The sequence below is a fragment of the Pterocles gutturalis genome, unplaced genomic scaffold, assembly GCF_000699245.1.
Source record: "Pterocles gutturalis isolate BGI_N339 unplaced genomic scaffold, ASM69924v1 scaffold14096, whole genome shotgun sequence".
Classification (NCBI taxonomy): Eukaryota; Metazoa; Chordata; class Aves; order Pterocliformes; family Pteroclidae; genus Pterocles; species Pterocles gutturalis.
In genome coordinates, this window is record NW_010103330.1 from 28,293 (window position 1) to 53,669 (window position 25,377).

Sequence of the window (25,377 nt, forward strand, 5' to 3'; positions counted from 1 at the left end):
ACTCATTGAAAATGAGAAGCATTCTCCCTTGGAGAGTGTGTTGGAAGCACAACATCTTCAACCTCTGAAGAAAAAGTCATTGTAGAGCCTAATATAGATTGAAATGCAGATGTCCAGTTACAGGTGAGGTTGGGATTTTTGAGACATATTTCAGAGGTGGGTAAGTGTAACATAGCAAACCATAAAACATACAGAAAGAGGGTAACACACCGTCAGTTGGGTTTCTTGCAATAACTGTTAATTTATAGGAATTTAAAATGGATGATCATATTTATTTTACTTCCTTATGAATGATCGTAGCTTCAATATTGCACTTGGAATCCTGTATTTCTATTGTGCATACAATCCTGCTTTCCAGGAGAGGGCAGTCCATACCCAGGATCAGTTGTTTTCCATTATACTCTTAATCCAAGGAATATAATTGGAAACTCGAACGTACACACCAGGTTTCATGGGTTGGGCACAGCCAAGGCCCCAAGATGTGACTCCATGTTGGACAAATTTATCTTGGTCCAGACAAACTAGAGGTCCTCCACTGTCCCCCTAAACAGAGAAAAACCAGGATTATTCCCTCACGGACAGCCCCACATGCACGAGTGGCCTTCTCACAGGAGGCACAGAAACAGAAGTTCCTCTCACCTGTGAGGTCCACACTTTTTGTAAGAAAACACTGGAGCTCTAACTGGAGAAGAGTTCTCTATGCATGTTGTTGAGCACTGTTAAAAAGCCATCTCTTCCCCTCATCCAAGTATTACATTTATTTTCAAAGTAAGGGTATTTGGACAGAGAAGGAATTCGATTGCCCTTAGCAACTTAAACTGCGCTTCCTCCCTCAGTCTCTTCTCTGAGGTCTTTATGGCATCCTGCTGCTGCTAGATGATCCAAACCCAAGTGAATGCATGCATTCAAGCCATGTGTCTTAAGATATGAGTGCACACCCTCAAGGGCCTGCTTGCCCGTCACAGTAGCTGTGCCCTGTTGGCCATGGCGTGGACCTGCCGGCTGGGGAGGGCAGTCTGCTGTTTTCACACTTCTTTGCAAAGTCATCTCGGGCTTTTCAGGGATTAAAGTTTCTGTCTTGATTCAGTATGTTAAGGTTTTCTAAGCCTTTTCCTGTATTTAAAGAAACTGAAGAACTCAATTTCAAAACCTAAACTTCTGGAGAAAGCCTTCATGCCATGTGAGATGAGTTATTGCCAAACATATTTTTCTTTTTCAGCAAAAGGGAAGTCCAGCATGCATTTTGCCTCACCCGGTGTCATTTTCACAGGCACTGGCACTGAGACTTCGAAATCAATAGTTTCTTTGGTTCTTGGTAAGCCTGCATGGCAGACACCACTGCATTGTTCCTCGACTGCTAACTGAGATGTCTCAGGTTGTTAACTGAGCTACCTCGGACACTGGAGCTAGTCTAGCCAAGGCAAGCAAAGTGGTCTAGGGAAAAAAAAAATCAGACCATTAGTCATTCTAAGCTGGCTTCCATACACCTGGCTCAGGTAGCTGTGTGTTACCATGTGCTCTGTAGTTCAGGCTTATCTGAAAAACTACCTGCCCCACTTCCTAGCAGCAGACAAGGGAGGAAGAGAAGAGCAGAACTGATGTGCATTTTTCAGCTTGTATGCCACGTGGTGTAACAAAATTCCAAGGCTAATTCTGAGCCTCTAAAGCCCAGAAAGCAAAGCACTATTTGATTTGAATGTACTCACAACGAACTCTGATGTTCACAGACTTTCTTACCTGGCAGCTATCTGTGCCACCATGAATATTCCCAGCACAGAGCTCGTGTTTTTTGACTCTACCATTCAAAAACTCAGGGCGGTTGCATATTTTATTCTCAATTACAGGAAAACCAGTTTCCTTTAAGTAGCCATCACCACCAGTTCCTTTGTGAATAAAAACCAAAACCAAAACACAATAAATGACAAAAATAAATAATCATCTTCAGAAAACAAAAATCGAGGTATGGATAAGCAGTAAAATAAACATAGTGTTTACACACTATGCATATACTTTCCAGGCATAATATGAAGTGATACCAAAATCAGCAACCATTGTCAGTATCATGATACTTATCACCCTCTACCACCCATCCAAATCCACACTGTGCTGATTGATTTTCCTGCTTTCCCTGCTCCTTTCCAACCCTAACCATTCTATGATTCCACGATTCAAAAGAATGAGCAAACTCACCTTCATGTGATTAAGAAATATCCTAAATCTAGAAAAACTTTCCTACTGACTGCATAAAAGCCCACTCTGGAGAAAAGCAGAGTGGACTGAGATATAAGAGTTAGGTCTGGTTCTCCTCTTTTAGCATTGGTTTAGGAGGTTTCTGTTTACATGGCTCTGAGAATCTAAATCAGAGAGACAGTGGAAAGAATGACAGTATCTGATGAATTTTGATGAAATAGGTATGCATGCAAGCTTGTGTGGGTGGTTTTGGCACAGAGAACATACACTTTGGGTGCAAGTGTAATATACCAATCTCCGAACCCAGAGGTTTCAGACAAGTTAACACTGTCTCACCTTTTGTATCTCCCCAGCCCGTCACATAGCACTCCTCTCTTCCTCCTAACACAGAATTTTCTTTTGGCAAACAAACTGGGATTACATGGTTATTGATGATTGCTGGGCTGAAAGAAACAGATGAAAAGCTCATGGAGGAACAATCATGGCACCTGTGTCCTTAATACCACCTTCAGGTTTCTAAAAAGATTTTGTATACAGTCAGACCCCAAGTCAGTCTGACTTGCCTTTGGGTGCAGCTAAGACTAGGGTCAATGAAGAAGGCACATTAATTGTGCTGGCCCTGCATCTGCCTTGGACCTGCATTGCAGCCATGGAAATCAAAGCACAAGCACTATACGTTCCCATTTGCTTTGCAGCTGTATGGACATATTCCTTCTGATTGCACAGTGCCTTAGGGAGAGTTTGAGATGAACGGAAACCGATGCAAGAAGGGCCACACTGGGTATTGCATCAAAAATGCACACTGTTTGCCTGCGCACTGGACAGACCTGCTGGAAGAAGAAATCTCCCCACCGCAGCATGGAAAACGTATGGGGTGACATCGTGCTAATATTGCTTTTAATCCTCATTACCTTATCAATGTGGAGGCATGTAGGCAGAAACACAGAGTGAAAACTTCTCTGGGCATTACCTCCTCCTACTCTGCTGCCACTGCCTCCCCTCCCAGCAGCTGTCACCCAGTGCAGAGCCAGCCTGGGTCACTGTCCCTAGCCCTCCTCCCCTCCCAAAGCAGTCCTTTCCTCTTCTGAAGCCCTGCAGCTGAATCACCTTGGTTTTCACTGAATCTTCTGCAGAAGGGGAAGAAAAAGAGGGTCTCAGATGACTGGTTGACCGGAGCGTGTATAGAAACACACATTTCTGCAACACCAGCAACCACTATTTCATTAAAATACAGACAAACCAAACTTGTCCTGTCAGAACGTTGGAACACTTGTGGTGAAAGCATACCTGCTCAGTTTTAGCAGAGCAATGTCCGCCCTGTGTGGTTCCTTGAACAGCCTCTCAACATCTCGTTTTTGCACTGATGCCTCTAATGCTCTTTCTCTGTGTAACCCAAGGTATACTTTGTATGCAGATGGCCGTGAGGACCTGTTGGAAATGGTTGCACACGAGCTGATGAACACACACCCAGGACATAGACCACTGATGATTTTATTGAGCACCTTTTTCTGTCAAAGCCAGAAAAATAAAGCCAGCTTTGGCATAAACTTAATTTCTTAATCCCTTATTATGGCACAGGCAATCAAGCTGGTAAAAGTTATCACTGTCACTCTTTGTTTCTTCAGACAAAACTGAATCTAATGAATGGTGAAGAGACTTGGCTCACTTCTCAACCATTTGCAAGCTGAGTTGAGAGATGGCTCAGATTGGGTATTGGGACCATTTTGTTTCTCCTCTGACTGCCTGTCTAGTGTAAAAAACACTCGTGGACACTATAGCAGATACTTACTTCTCTAAGCAGTGAGCGGCAGTGAGAACCCACTGTGGGTCTATCAGAGTTCCCCCACAGAAATGAAGGCCAAAACTGGAATAGAGCAGAAAGGCATGAAAAGGGCATTGGTTTAAGGCAGGGAAGTCAATTCTACTGTGGTTTGTCAGGTAATTTTTCTAACATGTATACCTTTACAAACTGAAGACCTTATTCTGCATTTGCATTAAGAATCAAATATTTTACTTTCCCCAAGCAATATTTCGTACAATGACAGTGGTGTTGTGTGGACATTTTGATAATGCCATGTATGAAAACATCTAAATCTTTCTTCCTAACCGGTATTTCTGCTACTGGAAAACCTTATGTGCAGTGATATATACGTGTTTGGAGATTCTGGCTTTTATCGAGCTCTGATCATAGTCAGAAAACTCTGCAAGTGCCCTTGATTCCTACTTTTGCTAATAACTTTGCCAGTAGGATCAGATGCTCACATGGAAGGACCAGTCAAGATCTCTACTAGCCGTACCTCAAACTGTTTGTTCTACTCATAGGATGCTGATTCTACCGAAGGGCACAGTGATAGATTTAAATTCATTCTGGTTTTTAGTGAAAGGGGTTTTTAATTCAGTGTCTGTATTGATTCTACAGGTATTTATCACAAAACAGAGCATTCTTGGTTATCTAAATGGCCTTCTTTAAGACTAGCACACATAATGTATAGCCTTGAGCTATTTTGACATTAAAATCAAGTTTAGAATGCTGCAGCCACATACTGTAGCATCCTGTGAGAGGCAGAGGTTCCTTGAATGTGAAGTCTAATGGCCATACCTTGTCCGGAGACTGATTTGCCAGGGCCAGGAGTGTGGATGTGAAATACACCCAGCAACAATCCTTTGAGCACACAGCTTTGGTCTGAATTTGGATTTTCCACACTCGTACTGAGCAGGAGCTACAGAATAAGAAAAAAGTTCACAATAAGGAACTTTAGCACATTTGCTATGCATTCACTATGCACTCAGAAGACTAGAAGGTTACTAGACTGTTACATTTATAACTTCAGCTTTTGATTCTCTGCAGGCACTTATATACAATGCACCACCTACATTGTGTCAGGTTGCCTTCATCTGGAGCACTTAAAAATATCTGGCAACTTTTTTTCACATACACTTCTCAGTGGTCAGCAAATTACACATGAATAGGTCTACAGTCAGACAGAAAAAAACACAAGGGGAAACAGATGGAAACAGAGAGAAAGAAAAAATAAATTCTCCCGACATCTTTAAATGTACTCCTAGAGATGTCAGCAATGCAAAAGCTGCATTGGCAGCTGTTTTAAAAATAAACTTGGTGGTACAGCACGTGAGATTCACTGTCTCTATGGAAGAAAATTTTGTCCAGATCTTATCTCAGGATCTTTTTGTACTTCAGATGTCTCTGAGTTATTAAACAAGGGTAGTTCTTCATTAGCCATGGGAAACTGACTATTACCAACACAGAACTTAGAATTTGTTGTCAGCAAAAGGAACTAACTAATGAATTTAAAGGCAAAAGCCATGTTTTCTCTGTTCTTTAGCTGAACAACTGAACAAAAAAAAATATTAATTTTAAAAAGAAGTTGGTTATTCAAAATGAATACAATAACTATGTGAAAATGCCATTTTTTTTCCCCTAAGAGTTCCAGCCCAACACTTTCAAAGCAGTAGTATTTTTACAGTTGCAGTATGCATATGTTATAGGACATATTTCTTTTTCTTGTTTGCTCCATTTTGGGGTTTTGATCAGAGCATGTTTTCTGCTGCTCACAGCTGAGAGGATAAAGCAGCAAGAAAGCCACCCTTCTTTTGAGTGGGAACCACTTCTCTCCCTGGCGTAGCTTTTGTTGTTGATGGACATGAAAGGACTTGAAACCAATATGTTGTAAAGCTTTTTTTTTGTACACTTTATTGCACCACCTCATTCAGAGTACTGAACGGCTTGCTTACTAGCGACAAAGACAAAAGAATTTGGTTAAATATTTAGGGCCAGATGCACTTTCCAGACATTTGATACAGTACAATAGCAGAGGAGGGAAAATCTGTTTTACAACCAGGACAGAACTAGAGCCACATGAGCAGGGGGTGCAAAAATTTTGCCAGGATAAGAACATCCCTTGTTCAGCCTGGCCACACACACAGTTACACCAGGTGGCCAAGCAGGAGCAGGGGAAATTTCTGCAGCAGCAGCCCTGTTTTGAAACACATGGCAAAACCCCCCTGAGCTTCAGTGGGCTCCAGGCACATCTTGTGCTGGATTTGGGGCTTCCAAGGAATAAGCACCATTCTTAAGACTTCAGACACAGATTTTGAGCATCACTTCCCCACAGCCTTAATTTTCAAACTAAAGCTATTGCAGTGTCTTAGATCAGTCTTTCAGATTAATCACTGAATGTCCTCCAGTTGTCACAAAAAGTTACAGGAAAGGGAGACACTAGTCTTTAAAGGAATAATTACGGCACTTGGGAATGTCACAGTACTCCCAGGCTTTTCTTGGGTCTGTCGTGTAGCACCAAGGTCCATTCACATCTCCATCAGGATTCCTGCAATACTGAAACAAAGAACAAAGACCCCAGCTATTAACCAGGGGACAAAAAAGCCTACCAATGCATGTTTCAAAATAAAATCAAATTAAACTTCGGAAATATTTTTTTTTACTTCCTTACTGACAAGTGATTTCCAATTCCTTTTGTCAAAATTTGTTTAATTTTTCTATTTGCTCTGTGAGTTTAGAAAAAGATAATAAAAATGAAACTCTTAAACTGTCTTCAGCCAGTAAGGTTCACTAGTGCTTTTCACACCCACTTTAGTTGCAGGGCTCTGGGGCAAGGGGGTGTTGTGTAAGCTGCTCTTGCACAGCTATGACTCCCGGGGACAAGGGTGCAGTGTTCGCCCTGATGTGGGCTGCCTGGTTAGCTGGATCACTCTCTAGGTCTTGCTGGTCATACTGAGCAATCTCTGCTCAGCACGGACACCTCACACAACTGCATGCTACCAGATATTTTTCTAGTTCCTTTACCTACTCTGAAGCACATGCCATGTCTTAGGGAAAAAGAAGAAAATATTTGCTTCCCTTCCCCAAGAGTCCCTGCCAAATCCAAGAACCAAAAAGTTATGGCAGGCAGGTTTTTGGAGGGAGTGTCCTCAATCTGAGCTGGAATTCAATGCAGGGTATGTGATGCCATCAGAGAATTGGCTAAAGCAAGCTCTTAAAATCATATACCCTGAGAAAAAATAGTTCAAGCTGGCAACACTAAACAAGCTCTTTGTATCACATACAGAGCTTGTCACAAACCAGACAAATACTGTAATGGGATGTTACAAGTCGAGAGAACTAGTGATGAGTATGTGTGTTAGGACTAGGAAGATGAAGGTTAGAGGTGAGAATGACTTACAGGATGGGTCAGATGCAGGTATATCCTTGTATGATGGGCAGCAGCAGAAGCTCGGGGGCTGGGGGGAATTAGTAGTGGATGGGGCTGCAATCCATCAGCTATATGTCTCAAAGAACTCTCACTGAACATTGCATCCCTCGCCATCATCTCACCCATCACCGTTGCTACCAAAACCCATGACCCTAGTTGCTCTTTCTGGCAGATGAGGCAGAGATGCTGCCCACAGACCAACTCCAGTTAGTCCTCATCAGTGAGGAGAAGCAAATGACCATCTGAAGCCCCTTGGCTGTGCTGCAGAAGCATTCAGAGGAGCTGCTGGGCACCTGTGTGTCCCACAGAAGTGCAGACTTGCTCATGTCAACAAGAATCAGCGTGGTCGGGTTCTTGTATTGAACTGTGGAAAATAAATCAATCTACAAAGACCTGGCATCAAATGCTTGCTGAGGGGCCATGAAGAAGATGGGCAAAGCTCAATGACAGCAAGTATTAAATGAGCAGCTGCTTACATTTTTATCCAGGCCTGCTTCTGGATGAGTCACGGGAGTGAAGTAGTCGTGGCTATGAGGTCTCTGAGAACTCCACTCCTGACAGGTCCTGCCCCTTGCAGTTTTTGCTACTGAGCCACGATAATCTCTACCATTACCATTAATGCAGTCTGTGAAGAAAGAGGAAAAGTAAATTACTGGTAGCTGTGGGCTATTGGGCCACGTCCGTACTTGATGGTGGTGAAGCAGAAATACATTTGAGGAAATACTACTAGGACATACGTGTCCTACATAATATGTATACAAGGAAAGAAGGATAATGTTGTGTCAATGATGGCTAACGAGCATATTTTAATTTCCTTGCATTTTAAACATTTTCTTCATGATCATGAAAGTCATAAATCAAAGAAGCTTAGATTCAGTTGACCCGTTATGACTCCAGAAGACATGACCACAAAGACCATGCACTCACAAAGACTTGCAAACACTGATATTTGTCCACTGCCACATTTTACAGCAGGTAAAAAGCAGTAATACATGTTCAACTAAAATTATTATCCTTCTACCCAGAAGAACATGTCATAGCAAAAAAAAAAAATAAAAAAAAATATATATATATATGAAAGCTTCAGCACTCTAACCATCTACTGCCTAACAAAGTTACATCTGAACTGAACAAAAAAGCCAGCTGTCCTCTGGTGGGAAATGCAACCCTGGAAATGTGAATGCATGGCACAGGAAAAGACCTTTTTGGAACACTTGCCAGCAAAATGCCATCACCTCTATATTTGCTGTCATTGCTACTAGCCCTCCCACAGTAGTGTGGAGACTACTAGCCATCTGTTTCCTTATGTTTCCAATACTGCCAGATGCAGCAGATAAAAGATGTGATATTAATCTTAAAACAAATACAGAAACCCTGCTATACAATTCTACAAGAAAGTTCAGAAAGTGAAGAGAGCGGATATAATAATATATTAAATTCTGTAATTATCTCGAGTTCCCTATATTTCATCCTCATTAAATTCTTGATGATGTTTCCACAAAAAGCAGCTTGCTGATTATGAGCATTTCCGGGGGAAGCAGAAGATATTCTCACCAGGATTTGGTTCCAGTGTTGTCTGAGGAGGTTTTGGTAAAGTCACTTGTACAGGGTTATCACACCTCTTCAGGTTGCAATACTCCCATCTCACACTGGGGTCGGTGGTGTAGCACCATGGGCGGCTGTCAGCATCTGGGTTTCTGCAGTAATTCTGCCTCAGATCCCTACAAATGTAAGCATATTGTATTCCCATCCATGCCACTGCTCTGAGGAGAACTTGAAAGAACATTTTAGAAAGCAGGTCTGCTACAGAGTTAGTATATATCATTTATCATGTGCAGCGTACGACAGAAATACTTTTCCCAGCATAAAGAAATCAAGAAGCATATGCAGAATATTTAAATACACCAAATACTTGTTCACTGATTAATGTTTATAGTAGAATACCATTTACAAATCCAGATAAGTAAATGCACATGTGTATATTAAAGATAAAATTATTTTTACTTTTTCAAATACATTAATAGCTTTCACGAAGAAATAGTTTCTTGCATTTTGAAATAAATAAATAGTAAATATTAGGAATAAGAAAATAACCCAACCCTTCCTCAAAGCTCTAATGAACTGCAGACTAGGAAGCAAAGACTTAAACTCATGAATAAGGTCATGTATAGAAACAGTTCATTTCAGTATAAGGGAAAATTTATGAAACTCTTAATTCCTTTAGAAACAATGTAGAAACACACACTTCATTAGTCTAAAGCATAATAGTGACACCTGTGGTTTGTTTCAAGATTGATTTAACAGAAAATATTTCCACATTAAAAAGAGAAAAAAAGGAAGGGATTATTTTTGTCAAGTACACTCCTTCCCCAGCTTTAAAATAAATCTTGTGTAAAGATGATGCAAATCAAAACAAATTCATGAATGGTCATTGTCCAGTGAAACACGGAAATGGGAAATACACATACGCATTTGGGAACTGGTCTGCCGTTTTATTGTGTCGGTGCGGTGACATTGAGCTCCAGGCTTGACATTTCTTTCCCGTGAGAGTGAAAGAAGCTGTGCCACGGTAAGTCACACCATTGCCTTGGTAGCACTCCTCAGTAATTTGAGCCTGCTCAGGCACATCAACAGCTGTAGTGAATAACAGAAACCAGTCCCTTGCATCTTAATACTTTGATATTTATACATGAGCATAGAAAGCCAACAGAAAACAGCAAGCCGGAGTATTTCACTGACTGCCACAGCACGCTCTCTGTAAGAGAATCCTTCTCAGACTGTAGAACAAAAGAAAGATTTCCAAAAATGTTTGTAAAAGTTTCATGATGCACTAGATTAAAAACACATGTACATGAATTTTACTGTCATGCATGGGTGTTTATTTCCACTAATGATCCAAATAGTTCACATATGGATCAAAACTTCCCCAGGATCGGGGAATGTCTGTGGCTTTGCCACAGATGCGTGTGTGGAACAAGCCTGCCTTGTGTGAGGATAATTTTCTTTTGATTGCTTTTTATGGAGTCTTGGTTCAGTGCTCTTAGATTATCCTAGCTTTTGCTTTGGATTCAGCTTTTCAGGAGCTGGCGTGCAAAGCTAACTAACTTTTCCATGGAGCATTTAAAAATTTAGAGGTGGAGGGAACCACCACTTGGCAAAAAAAAAAAAAAAAAAAAAAAAAAAGGAAAAGACCTCTGTTACTGCAATTTTTCCTTACCTTGGTCAGTGGGTGACTTAAAACCTTTTGCACTTATCCACCAGACTGAACATACCAGCCTGGGCTCCACACCAGGCTCAGGAGTTCACCTGATACATAGCAACAGTCAGAGTGACAGCAATAATACAACTGAGCAGAGTCACCAAAGATTTTTCCAAATAAACCACCGTGACCCTACACTTCCAGATGTCTTCTGTTGTTCTTACCAGGGGCCTCTGGCTCTGTCCCATCACAGGAGGGGATGGTGCAATATTCCCACCGGGCGGTTCTGTTGGTGGTGTAACACCATGGCATCTTCTCACCATCGGGATTTCTACAGTAGTTTTCCTCCAGGTTCCTGAAATGGAAAGCTTGGCTAAGCAAAGCCGCTCATGCAAACCCAGTAAAGGTTATGAACACCGGGGGAATGTACCTTGCTGCCTAATTTACTGGTGTATTTACTGGTGGGTAACTCTGCTGTCATTTAATGATGCCATTTACTAGACGAATGATGGTGATGCACTGGTGTTTTGGATATGTTAAACAAGACACCTGCTAGATTGATGGATGAACTAAGAGATTGTATTTCATGTAGTACTTTGAGACCAAGAGCAGCACAGCAGAAACATGGGGTGAAAAAATCCAGCCCCAAGCAAATATCATAATTGTAACTTTCTTACTCCACATTGCTTCACCTGAGCGACAATATAGTAAAAGGATGAACTGAAGAGGGAAAAAGTCAATCAAGCAGGGCTTGAAAGTCAGAACAGGAGACACTAGTATCCAAGAACAAAGAAGTGAATAAAAAGAAATGTGCAAAAAAGTTGAAAAGGTGGAATCCAGCAGGTGATGAATGCTGGTGTAACTGAAGTACTTTGCAATACAGTTGAAGAAAAATGAAGTAATTCTGTGCTTTGGCACTACTCATGGACACTGAATAATGGAAAGGCTTCACTTACTTGCAGGGATAGTTTTCAGGAGTGCGAGCATGTCTGTGAGGAGACTGAGAACTCCAGTGCTGACAGGTATTTCCCGATTCAGTAACAGACACCGTGCCTCGGTAGTCTTCTCCTCTTCCTGACAGACACTGACGCCCTGGTGCAGGAACTGGTGGAGGTGTTGCTATTGCAGAAAAAGGAACTGAAAATTAGAAGTGCACTCTAGACATATTAAAATAAACCAAAAGCAAAACCACTTTGAGCTTTATAATTAAATGAACTTTTTAGCTTGCTTTGCAGGTAAGGTTTAAACACCAAAATGTTCGGCAAGTCCAAAGGGTAAAGATATATCTTAACTTTTTCTTCCATGCTAACATCATCACAAGCATCAGACTATCAGAAGGACATCCCTATCTGCCCCTTTACAGCAGCCAGGATACAACACAACCAAGCGCTAGCATCCCCATCAGAACAAATCTGGAAAGTGAGCAAGTGGTAATACTGTGAAGAAAACTGGGGTGAAAGTGGAATGCCCATCAGTGATAGGTACAGGTATAGGGGCAGATATGATATGTACTCTAACTGGTGAGGGTTAAACACAGCAAGGGTGACGTCTGGTGAAAGGCCCAGGGAGAAGTGTTACATTACCTGCCTTCAGAGGAAAAGGAAATTGAAAAGGTGGAGAATTGATTTAGAAGAGCAAAACAAAAGCCAAAAGATTTTCAGGAAGAGTGAAACTGTTTGATAGCAAAAGAAGAACATTAGAAGAAACATCAGAACCACTGAAATGCCTGGACATGGAAAAACACATCAAGGAAAGGAGATGTGCTCCAGGCGAAACCATTAGAAATGACTGTGACAGAAATGTCTATCCTCAAAAGAGCTATCAGAGGTTCATTTCAAGGTTATTTTTTTTTCTTTGAGATAAAAGTCTGCAGCCTTTTATTCTTTCTTTTGTTTTTGGTGACTCTTCTATTTGTTCTAGCTCCTTGCATCACCCTGAATGGAAGCTGTCTAGTTGCCTTTGTGTCTAGAGGTCTAGAAGACAGACTCACTGCAACGAGGAATGTCGCAAAATTCCCAGCGTTTGGTTGGGCTTGTTGTGAAACACCAGGGCCGAGGTTCACCGTCGGGATTACGGCAATAATTCATCTTCAGGTCCTTCTCCGGAAAACTGAACAGGAACAATAATTCTTAAAAAACATCACTAATGGCTGTAACAATTATGCTGTCTAGGGCAGGTTGGTCTTCAGCCCACCCCTGATGATGAACAACCCATCACAGAGGCTGACTCACTTTTCTGGGAGGTATCCATGAGAGTGAGGTTGCTGGGAGTCCCAGCGCTGACACTCAATCCCAGATACTGTTGTCGCAACTACTCCGTGGTAGTTTTCTCCACTGCAGTGCATGCACTCTACTGTAGGAACAAGGAAGAAGGAGGACAAGACAGACAAAGTCCCTGAGGAACTGGTCCATAAACACTCATCTCACATGAAGCTGATCAGAGCACAAGGCTGAAGGACAGTCTTTTTTGGCAAAGTAAAATCTTATTTTTCTTGGTAAGGTGACTTCAACTTGTAGACGACATGTACAGTATTCCATTTTAAAAAAAACCCCAACATTATAGACTATCATTTTTAAAAGCGGTAAAGTAAAACTACTAAGCTATAACTGAAAATCAGTGCCTTGCTGCTGTCACATTTTATTGGCTTTTGCACTAGCAACTGTCATTTGGTTCACTTCTAGGATTATGACATGTGAGTATACCATTTTTTTATCTAAGGGAAAAAATAGACTTTTCAAAAAGAAAAAGAAGAGAAGACTTCTGATATCTCTCTTGTTGGTGTTGAAAATGTCTTTGGGAAGTTTCAAGTTGAACTAACCTCAAGTTCAGAAGAAATACTCGATCAGAAATAAAAGTATCTGAATAATTTCATGTTCTTGAACACAACTTCCAAAAAAGGAAAGATATTGGTATATGTATTCTGACCTTCACACTCTGGGATGTTACAGTAATCATATCTGGTATCAGGATCTGTTGTATAACACCAGGGTCCCTTTTCATCATTATCGGGATTTCTGCAGTAGTTTTCCTCCAGTCCTGCATTGGGATATTTTTCAGGTGTGTAACTGGAACAGAATTTAAATGGGATTAGAGAATAAGGAAAATGTCCCAATTATTCAGGTGAGGACTCTAAAAATGAAATCTTTATCTGAGGACCATCTTGTAGATGTCATTCATTAGAAGTCTCCTAATTGCTACTGTGTGCCATTGCTGGAGTTAGAAGTGCCATAGCTATAGGCTTCATGAAATATGGTGCCTCTAAGGCCTGGCATGTCTCTAACACTTACATTTACTCCAGATATCCAGTTTCCAGTAATTTTTGCTCGACCAAGGTACTTTTTAGCATGTAGAGAAATGTGTCTTCTGGGACATGTTCCCTGGGACACGCAACGAGAAGATATTTGCTGAAATGGGAGACCTCTCTGTAACTTGAATTCTGTGCCATCTCAACAGGAGGTTACTAAACAAACCCAGTTGGGTGTTTTTCATCAAATACAAGAAATACTGCCCTGTTAACATCACTGATAAGATGATGTACCTCTGTCTCATCTGCCACATGTTATACCTTTAGCCAAGAGAAGTTCTTGCCCTGGTGAGATTGATGGAAAATTCTTATTTCAGCAGACCCAGGTGTTTTGCTGTCAAGTGTTTTGCTCATGTAAGGACCACAAAATTTAAATGCAACTGCCAAGACTGACAACGTCCCTATTGATGATGTAACCCTAATTGCAGGTCTCTGAGTTACAACTCAGATTAAAGAATTATCTTATTCTAGATAAAGTGTAGAGAAACATTAAATATTTTTTAAGAAGACTTTGAACACCAAACAAATTGCTTATAAGACTATTTTGCACATATAAATGGCTTAGCAAAATTCCAGAAAAGCATAGAGACGTATACGAAAAGGCCTTACTTTGGTTTATGGGGGGTATTATCAGCCCACTTCTGGCATGGCACTCCTTTCTGAGTTTTGGCTTCTGTTCCTCTGTAATCAACCCCTTTTCCCTCCTTGCATTCTAGAAGATAAACTGAAATGATATGTTTTTAATTAATGAGTATCATGTCACATCCATTGGACTTTAGCATATACAAAATCCATTTTCATGATAACACATTTAAATACATTTTGTCATATTCTTACTTTCTAATGCTGTCAGAAATAAACAGCTCACATTGTAAAAACCTACTAGTTATCTAATGTCTAAGTTGAATTAATTTGCATTGAAAAATTTATGTGAAAGACAAAAACTTCCAAAACAGAGTTCCAGAGAAATAAGTGTAACACAAATCTTTTGAGGACATACTATAGTAGGTTCAATTAATAAAATGGGTTTTTAACATTTAAATATGCACTATGAGTCTTTTCATTGCTTCCTGTGATGTTATTGTAGTTATGCACAGTAATTAAAAAAAACCTTAGAAGAGAGCCACATAAATTCATTTGAAGAAGATAACAGGACAGAATCACAGATCCATACACATAGCATTTCACCAGTTTAAATAAGCATTTTTTTTTAAATTTCATATAAATGCGGATGACATTTTTTCATTTAAGTTTACCATGTCACGAATTAGATTTACTCAATTCATTATATGCTAAAACAATGACTCTCTGCGGTACCAGATGAAATGGATAATTGGTTGAAGGTGCATATTATATATGCTTTTGTGCTCTTAGATTTTGGAACTTCAGAGTACCTTCAAGGAAAAAAGAAAAAGAAGGAGTGAAAGAATTAGCAATGAAATCCTGTCTTTATATAAATTGAGGGGAATTTTGATGCTGAATAAGCCTAGAGTTGGTATCGGTAGCCTTGAAAACATCAAATTGTTTTAAATTATTAATCATTAAATTAAATGAGAACTCAATGTTGTCATTTTTTTTCCCAGGGGGAGGGAGCAACCATAACCCCACTGCAGCCTTTAAGATTTTCCTGGGAAGACTGAACAGTCACTTTTCCCAGGAAAGAGCTGGCGACTGCCAGGGGAGAGCAGGCTTGCGAGGAGCAGCTCTGCCAAGGCACAGCTGAGGAAACTCTGACCTTGGCACATTCCTTCAGAGCTTCACTATCTCCAGTTTAGGGACAGTCACTGTCAGGCAACATGTCCTCTGGCTTGGAAAACTAAGCAGGAAACTCCTTCAACGTTTCTCTATGCACAGGGCATATTTCACCAGACAGTTCTTCCTTTCTAGCCGCAATGAAACAAGCTGTCTTTTAGGCTGTGACCTGGCTTGTCTCAATGTCTTCAAGTAGTGTCCAAATCAGATATTGGTGGAGATCCAGTTTTGCATCAGCTTTTCTCGGCATCAAAGTTATACCAAAGCTGACATACAAGCAGAAGACTAACATAGATCTGGAGAAATAATGCCACTTTACATAGATCGGTCTTGTCACTAGTGAGAAGAACTCATATTTGAATTTTAAATAAGGTCCAGCTCTTCTGTGGGCTGATAGGTAGTTTAGATCTGGATTTATAGATGTACCTTTAGTCACATCTTTATTTCAAAGCAAGTTTACGCTAGAAACTTAGCTGGAAGCCATTTGGACCCCTCAAACAATTTTGCAATAAATTAACATTAAATCCTCAATAGCTTAACATCAAATCAGTCAAGTGCTGACTTTTTTTGTTTGCGTAAACTTTTGACCGTTTATATAACCTTTAGGTTTTTTTTCTGTCTGATGACAAATAACTTTGATCCCCAAACTCAACCCATGTCCCTTGGGTTAACTATTTACAAACACATATGTGAATAACAATTCCCAAAAGCTAGCTTTAATTCTTATTACTTTTTCTATAAGCCAGAGAAGGTTAACTTTCTCTTTTGTAGCACATACCATAGAAAAAATATGTTTTATAAATGATTTTTATGCCAATTGTCATCCTTTTCTTTGAACACAATGATAAAGTGCAATTAGATCTCATCAAGTAATTGCATCAACTGAAAAAAATAATATCGATTTCAGCAATAGTATTGCAAAAACATCTGGACATGTGAAAGGAATTTCCTTGAAGTACCAGGACAGCAGCAGCTCCTGGAGACAGTGATGTGATCTGCTTACGTAAAAGCTACGTTTTCCCTTCTGTTCAATAACAACAGATTAAATTGATATTATGATTAGAAAGGACACATAACTATTTGAGGCCCTCTGCAAATGAAGAAAAGAACAACAGAGAAGCCATCTGACACATACACGAAAGGTGCATTTTTCATGTTCACAATACCTAGGTCCATCTTTTGTTTTCCATAGGTAGATATGGAATTTTTGGAAACTTCTGTTGTGTAAAAGTAGTTTTTCAGACATTTACTGACGGGGTTCTGTTTTTCAAGAAAATAAAATCCATGCCTATGACCTCAAAAGGCTTAAAAGTCTGCCCTAACAAATCTTCACGGAACGCTCCAGTACTCTCATCCAGGTTCTAAGCTCAGCAAACCCAAGGCATGTCTCAAAAATAAACCAGAACCACAGTCTAGTTCCTGATGACTGAAGCAAAATCAGTATGGATTATTTACAGGTAAGTTGTTTGTTCAGTCTTCAAAATATGTCACTTGCCAATTGATCCATTCTACAATAGGAACTGCAGAAGATTTCTTAGCATTACTTAATCATAACCCAGGGTAATTCCCACCAGCTTCTGTATATAATTAAAGTATCTTATGTTCAAAACATTAAATTACCTATCAGTTATATACACAAAAAAAGACAGCTGGCTGTAGGCTTCAGAAAATATCAGGCTGAAAAGGACCCACGGTGGTCTTTGGTCCAAACCTCCGTAAAAAGAACAGCCAGTTTCTGAGATGGATGGGGTGGCTCAGAGCTCTGTCCAGTCAATGTCTGCAAGGGTGAAGGCTCTGCAGCCTCTCTGGGCAATGTGGTCTGGTGCTTACCCTCCCTGTGAAAAATAATTTTCCTTATATCCGCAATTCTGAACAAAATCTCATTTGCATGCTCAGCTGCAATCCAGCTAAAGCTACTGGTCTGCTACATAAAATCCTCTTGCAGGTGCTATACAGATAGCATTATCTTCTCCTACAAGTCTTTGCAGGTCAATAGAGGAGTAAGGAAGAAGTCTTCTGGAGGTCACCGGTATTTACAGTCTAGTTATTGTGATTCTTGACTTTCAGTTAGAAACTGGCCTACTGAAACCACTGCATGATTTGCAGCGGCTGAGAACCTGGCTCATTTTTCCTCTTCGTGCACCTTTATTCATTCAAGGAGACCAACTTCTTGGTAGATACTATAGTTCCAAATTTCTGAATAGTCTTAAAGGCATTAATGTTTTTTAAATAGTTACAAAGCAGCAAATCTTGAACCGCAATGTTCACAAAGTCATTTAACACAGAGCAGTAGTAATTCTGTTCAAAGTTTATCACATTATCTTACACGTCTGAATGACCAGAAAGGAGATCTTTTCTCCCCTGTGTATTACTAAAGTCAGAGAACAACACAATGAAACTTATGTTACATTAAAAATAAAACACATTTCTTCTTCCCTGTAGCAAGAGCTCAGTGCTTGATTATGTAATCCAAAAATAGTCTTAAAACCCAATTATTTGTCTGGATCCAGCACAAAGTGATAGATTTTTAAAAGAGATTTTTTTAAAATGTGATAGTTGCCATTTCTTAAAGACAAAATTCCTATTTTCAGAAAGATTAGGAGATTGAATACACTCAAGTCCCATAATCCTCATCTATGACAAAACTGACCAGAAATAAAACAGCTATAAAAGGAGAACACGAAAATTCACCGCATCAATTAATTATATCATAAATATATAGATTAGAATAAAAGTTGCACCAAATTCATTAATTGAAGAGTACAAATATCATATAACTATATATAAATACTATAAAAATACATATTTTTTAGCATAGTTAACAATCTAATAGTTCTGACAACATGTGCAACTAAAAGAAAACTGGGGTAAAACATAGTTGACCCCACCCCAGTAAACTATGAATTTTCTTTAGTGATCCAAATTAAATTATTTGGCAGTTTCCACCAGTTTTCCAGTAGGCAAAGGTCTCTGTCAGAAACCATTGCCAGCACAAGTAGTTCTTCCCCACACCCTCAGCAGAGACAGAAGATGCAGCCACAGGTTACTGGCTGGTTTAAAAGGAGAGGGGAAAAAGGACCCCCTTAAGCACCTCCATTAATCCTAGCACCTTCTGAATTCCCTGAACAACAAGGGAACTTAGGATTTAGGGAGCAGGAAAGATACTGGAGCACTAATCTGGGGATGAAAAAAATTGGTACCACCACTATAGAAGCAATGCGGCAAAAAAGAACGGGTAAGGGCTGACCTATCCACTTTGTCTGACCCAGTGAAGGCTCAGCCTCCATTTACAATAGGGCTATGTGAGTCCCGCTGGAAAGCATATCTCAGTGAAATAATATAAAAAAGACAGAGACACAGACATACTTCTTTTTTCATAAAGAACTGCATTTGTTCTTCTGAATATCACTGCTGTTTTGGTGTTCTCAGCCAATGTTAAACACTGTTGGTCTTTACTGGTGAATAAGAAGGCCCTGTTGAAATTAAGAGGAGAGCGCAATGTAAGAAACAACAGCTCAATGTGTGCATTATTTCCCTAAACACCTTTTCTAGCACTCAGTTATAATTTTAGCAAGCACTGTGCTTCAGCGATATTTAAGATTGAGTAACGTTTCACCAGTCACTGATTATTGCAGCTCCCATTTTCAGTGGTGACTTTGACTCCTAAGTTTTCGTACCAAACTTAGGCTGAAAGGGAGCTACAAGAACAAATTATGACAAGGGATAAACCAGAAGGTTTATAATGTGCCAGAGACTCCAGAGAACATGCTGAAGAGGATATATGCACAAGGGACCTTGACCTTATTTCAAAAAAATTAGTGGTCAGTCAAGAAGCGAGACACTACAGTATTCAGCAGTTACCAAGGAACAGGTAAAACGCATCAAGCCAGGACCTTAAACTACCTTGTGAGAACTGTTCTGAGTCACTGTACATGAAGAAATGTAAGCACTTTGGAAAACACAGCCATTTGTCTTTTCAGCAAGCACCTAGTCCATAAGTCTGCAAAACTGGAGCAGATGGTGTAACCTTTATAATAGCATCTAAGGAAAACTCCTGACAGGCAAAGTAATTTCTACAGCTAGCTTTTCTGAACAAAAAAAAAAAAAGAGCAGCAGCAACGTGGCATGGGTAGGTCTGTACCAGGACTGTAAGTACTGACAAAGCCCATTCTGTAGCCCCAAAACCAACTGGCATGATCCTGGTGTGCCAGTACTTGTAAATTCGCACAGCCTCTTCCCAAAGTGGAGGGATCGCATCCGGACTCCCTGCTGTGAATGGGGTCTGTGCATTGTCTGGGGAGTGCCGGTTGCCCTGGGTCAAAACTACACAGGGGACTGTTCCCCCTGATCCCAGTCCAGCTCACAGTGATGTTACATTTACAAGTAGGGATGCAGCAAATGAGCGTGGTCCAACACGCTGCCAAGGCGGGGTAACAAGTCTGGGGCACTGGTCTGAACTCATCGGTCTGAAGCACTGATGTGACGGTGCTGCAGTGCTGGCTTGGTTTTAAAGCTCTGCCTGACAGTTACCTTTCTTCCCCCAGGTCCTTCCCTGCTGGATAGCATCTGTTCTTGCATAATTGATCAGGGAGACAAGGACAAAACAACCCTGATGTTATTCCAGTGTCAGGTGGTGGTAGGCTCAGATCTGAGGCAGAGACTAAGGAATGATAATCTGAATATGCCTCAAAAGAGAACAACAATCCTCCGCAAACTGTAAATATATAATTTAATATACAGACCCCTGCTTTCCTCCCTGCCCTCCTGAGACAAGTACCGCTGCAGCTCTGCCCTCTCTGTGTGGTTTTCAGGGAGGGGAGTAGGATGGAAGGGAACGGGGGGCACTTCATGCACTCTGTCAGCAAACCCCTGTCATCCTTCAGGGTTACACCTCTTTAAAATATGTCTCATTTTCCCTTTTGATTTGAAACACAAAGTTACAAAACACATTTAAAAAGTCAGCACCAGGGTATCCCTGCCTTGAATAAAAGCCTGACGGAGAACCAAGTGCTGAAAACAGCCCTGCAGACGGTCAGCCTGCTGAGTTCAAAAAGGTGTGCTGCAGAAGCCTTAGATCAAGAACTCACGAAGATTAGAAAACCTCCCTGCCTCATGTGTGAGGACAGCCTCCCACTGCAGGGAGAGGGCTTGGCTGGAAGAAGGGGTTAGGATTGTTAATGTTTAGATGGCTGTCTCTTTCTCAAAGCAAATAGAAGTTACATAAGTCCAAATTCTAGTAAAATTCAGAAAAATTGATGTATCTGCAAGATAATAGGTGATGCAATGAACATAAGCAATGCCATTACTGCTGTCCTATATTTCAAAGCAATTAATTACAGAATCACAGAATCAGAGAATATTAGAGACTGGATGAGACCTCGAAATTATGACTCTTTATTGCAAAAGGAGTGCAAGAGTCTTGATAAAACCATGTCAAGTTGGTTTTCACTGTGACAAAGTATGCATCAGAATGTTTTCCAATAAAAATTCAACACCATTTTCTTAATTTCTCTATTTCTGCTGTCCCAGAATGTCCCAGGCATTCTGTTTCTCTACATTTTTTTTTCCCAGCAAACCTCAGACACACACACTCCTAAGAAATCCCTCAAAAACTCAGACTGCTGATAAATAAGGCAGTCTCTTACCTTACTAGTCTGCTCTACCATCTGCAATGAAAGATATATATGAGAATCAGTGAAAATTACCTGCAAGGAAATTTAGTTTCAGCTTCACATCGCTCTGCACATTCTTCTTTAGTGTTTGTCCTATAAATCTGCTTCTTTGGGTTGAGCAGCCAAGCTCCCTCTGTTCTCACATAGCTGTCTAGTATGTTTCCTTGCACTAAAACGAAAAAGAGAGAAAAGGATAAAGATGTGAATGCAGATATGATATATTTCGAACTTTCATGTTGAATTCTTTGTCACCTACTTGAGTAACATCATTTAACTGCTGGAGTAACTGGGTTAATGGTGACAAAATATGGGTAAATCTTGCCTTCCAAGGATGGTAAAGGGTAGCGTCACTGGAAGCCCAGTGTAAGGCAGGACAGAGAAATTGCTTGAACAGTGCTTTGTATAATTCTGAAAGTCATAACAAGTAACACAAACCTAGGGTAGAAAGCGATGGGAACAGAGAAGATGACCCAAGGAGCGAAAAAAATTGAGGTGTTTCAGAAATAAAATATTGGTCGCCTATACTCTGGAGAAAGTGCAGAAATGAGACCTGAGAAGGATGTGAAACAGTGATTACCCACATGTAACAACTTCAGTTTTATCTGCTTCAGTTTTATCACCCACCCTACAGCTGCCTCTTCTCAAATGCTCTTGCAAGAAACAAGCTATCCCCAGTCACTGAGGTTGTCACTGTGCTAATGTTCAGTTTATCATTTTTGTGATAACTCTATATTGAGTTTACTCAATAGTCAAGGCAGCAGATGTTGCCCTCTATTGCAGTAAATGAACACAAGACACTAAACGGGTAAATAAATTCACCTGACAACCTCTGAGACACAGCTGCATGTGAAATACATAGGATGCTAAAAAGTAAAGCTATGTTTAGGGATACACTCAAAAATTGTTCAAGTACAATCCCCCTTGTAAAGGACTTTGCCATTTAGTGTTTTCTTTTTCTGTTACAGCTATGCAACCTCTGAATGCTTAGCTATAGTTCACAAAACTATGACTTGCATGAGTTCCAGCTGCAGGGACATGGAGTTGCACGAGTCCTGTGATTTTTACTGTCTCTTTATCAGATGAGTGTATGACTCTACTGACAAGCGTTTGGCTCAGGGAGTTACCTGCTCTGTGAGATTTCAGTCCCAGAGAGACAGCTAGCCCATGGTCTTTGCAACACATCTCAGTCCTGCTCTGTGCCCTCTTCTCACGCCTTGCTTTATGCAATTGCCGAATAAAAGGCATACTGCATATGAACCAGACTCTAGCTCCCCCCTCATGTACGACAGCCGCGCTGAAGAGATGCATTTCTTCCTTCTTCATCTTTTTCTGACCCTTCTCATTCCTGGCCATAGCCCCCTGCCAGCAGGAGGGACAGAAAGGGGCCTCATCCCACTACAGCCCCACAGCCCGTGACTGGGGTCTCTACAGGGGTGTTCAATGGAATGTCCTTCAAGCTGAGGAAGGCAACTGCTCCCCCCTTTCCTGAGTAACACTCTTTTGTAGTGTGAAGCAGGCTCATGTGCCTCCTGAGAGGGTTAAATTCCTCCACCTGAGGGCTAGCTCAGCCTGCCATTAAGTATTTTCTTTAAGGTCGTTTTGCACCTACAAGACAGGACTGATAAAATAGGCACAAAAGCCACGTTATGCTTCCTCTCATGCCATTGCAAACCCGGAGAAGTTACTGGAGGGTTTTTCTGCGTGTGGACTAGGGAAGCGTTTGGCCCTCAGGGCTGACAGTTTAACAGTATGCATGAAAGAAAAGGATGGCTGCTAAAAAACAAGATTATAAAGTGAAAAAGGATGCAACAAAATTTCACATGACAGGCACAGGAATCACTGATTTCTCTAGTTAGTTATTTCAAAACAAAAATGACATTAAGGAGAAACAAGTTTGAGAGAAAACATTAAACTAGGTTAAAACAACATCATGGGGATGCTGCAATGCCCTCCACAAGGGCGAGAAACACAAGTTAAAAAATGCTATTGTGGTACAGCTCCCAGCCATTCTTAATTCTGTTTGTTTTAGCTGAATAAAAATGCAGTAAGTTTTCTTGCCGCTATTTTTCCTGTGTCTATTGGAATTTTTCAATGTTACAAGGATGTATTACTGCCTTATTCAGAAATGCAAATGTTCACAGCCATTTAATAAAGGATTTGAAAACAAAAGCAGAGTATTGCAGACAAAAGCAGAGTACTGCAGACAAAAGCCCAAATCCTATTGTTTTCCTCCCCCATATATAATTCTTCCTTATTTTAGAGATGTATTTTATTTGAATGAGGCTGTTCTGCAAAAATAGAATTTAAACTAAGATGATATTCTCAACATTAGATAATATCTGGAATTTGTTATGTTGGGGTATGACTCTAGTATCTAGATGTTAAAATCTAGCCACACATTTTTCTAACTGTTACCTTTTTTTTTTTTTTTTTTTCCCCAACTACACCCATAAAATGCCTGTATATTTTATTGGGCTATTTTTTTTATGTGTTGGCACACTCATAACTATTTTTAACTGCAATCACAACAAGCTGTGTAGTTATACAGAAAGCCTAAAAGAAGACGTGCCATCTGAATCCCATAGTTCATTGAACTTTAAAGTTTTCAGGACAGAAAATACTTTTTTTGAAATTTCTGTAAGGGTTATAACCCACTAAGCCCAAAAAGATATATGCAATTAACCTTACTCAGTTCTTAAGTTTTACAAATTATTTTTGTACTACCTTTCCCAAAAATAGTCTTGCAGCACCTAAACTACTGCAGAAACTAACGATGACCAGATTTTGGCCTCCCTATCACTCGGAATGAAGATTGTGGTTATGAGAAAGACCGAAACTCCAGTGTGTAGAACACTTTTTCCTTTTCATTGTGCTATTTTGTTTTTCACAAAACATTTACAAATTTTAAAACAATCAAAATAAGGATAACAGTACTTGACAATAACAGACGAAAGGAACAACCCCAGTATAAAAGGCTGAAACCAGAGACAGCCATGTCCTTGTAGCAAGCGTTTGACAGGCTTTGCTTTCCAAAGGTGCCCCCATTTCTGCCCATGGGACATGTTTGCAAGGAGCCACCTGTTCCTCAGGCAGACACCCAGGCTGTTGCTCTTCTGGTGTCTCTAACAAACACAACACTGCAGCAACCACAGCTCTCACTTTGTTCAACAGCAGCCACGCAGACACCCAGGCTGTTGCTCTTTTGGTGTCTCTAACAAACACAACACTGCAGAAACCACAGCTCTCACTTTGTTCAACAGCAGCTCTCTCTGGCCAGCAAGCCCAAATCCGTCATCACCCAGGGAGGCAGTGATGCAGGTATCTGGTGACCTACCTTCACCAAATGGAGCTTGCAAGATTTTGGCCCCCATCTTACATAGGCAAGCAGAAGGCAAAGGACTCTTACCTGAGCTGAGCAAGAAAAGAAAGAGAAAGGCACCTTTGCTGATCCCCATTTTGTCCCAGCTGGAAGATGTGTGTGTCGGTGCACAAAGTTTTATTGACTCACACTAGAGCGAGGCAGCATCAAACAAACAAGGCAGGTAGGTTTAGTTAATCATTCTCCCGTGCTGTGACCCCCTTTGCCGTGGTGTGGCCATTCAAACAACCTTGAATTGGATGGATTACCAAACCATCATTCGTACTGGATGCTAGGAAATGTGAAGGCACTTTTTTGTTTTGTGGGGCATGTTTTTGTTCTCCAATGGTGAGGGCTTTCTTTGATAGAGAATAGAAAGGAATAATGTTGCTGGAAAGCATGGGAAATCATATGTCCAATCAGAATCTGAATTCTCCTGACACTAGAGTCCCAATAGTAATTTCAGCCATGTATTGATTTACAAGGACCATCTTGCATTTAGTCTCAGAATAACTACTATTATCAGATCCAGATAATATTAACTCTGTAAAACTGTTTAATTTTACTTTTTAATTAAAGAGTTCATTTTCTCCTATATTTCCTTGACCTAGGCTTCTCTGTTTTTCTTCTGTTTAGGAGTAAGACTTAGAGTTCATTTTAGTGTATGACGTTAG

General features: G+C 40.5%; 1 protein-coding gene across 1 annotated transcript; it reads right to left on the reverse strand.

Moving 5' to 3' along the window:
• Window positions 1-381: 381 nt before the first annotated feature.
• Window positions 382-24,834, reverse strand: PLG (plasminogen). Its single transcript, XM_010086687.1, has 19 exons — window positions 24,752-24,834; window positions 21,379-21,514; window positions 19,040-19,146; window positions 14,531-14,645; window positions 13,543-13,682; window positions 12,849-12,969; window positions 12,608-12,726; window positions 11,574-11,736; window positions 10,842-10,972; window positions 9,887-10,052; window positions 8,973-9,139; window positions 7,895-8,043; window positions 6,451-6,544; window positions 4,790-4,910; window positions 3,980-4,054; window positions 3,478-3,618; window positions 2,527-2,633; window positions 1,738-1,883; window positions 382-543 (listed from the first exon to the last, which is right to left on the reverse strand). Exons 1-19 carry the CDS (start codon window positions 24,798-24,800, stop codon window positions 382-384), a joined length of 2,409 nt encoding a protein of 802 aa, XP_010084989.1. The 5' UTR covers window positions 24,801-24,834.
• Between the last annotated feature and the right edge of the window lie 543 nt (window positions 24,835-25,377).

Coding starts and splice junctions, on each gene's coding strand:
- PLG (XM_010086687.1), bottom strand. CDS start 24,800: ATGGGGATCAGCAAAGGTGCCTTTCTCTTTCTTTTCTTGCTCAGCTCA. Junction 11,737..12,607: donor TTGCGACATTCCTCGTTGCA/GTGAGTCTGTCT, acceptor TTTCTGCAATAG/CAACACCTCCACCAGTTCCT. Junction 2,634..3,477: donor GCTCTGCTAAAACTGAGCAG/GTATGCTTTCAC, acceptor TGTTTCTTTCAG/CCCAGCAATCATCAATAACC.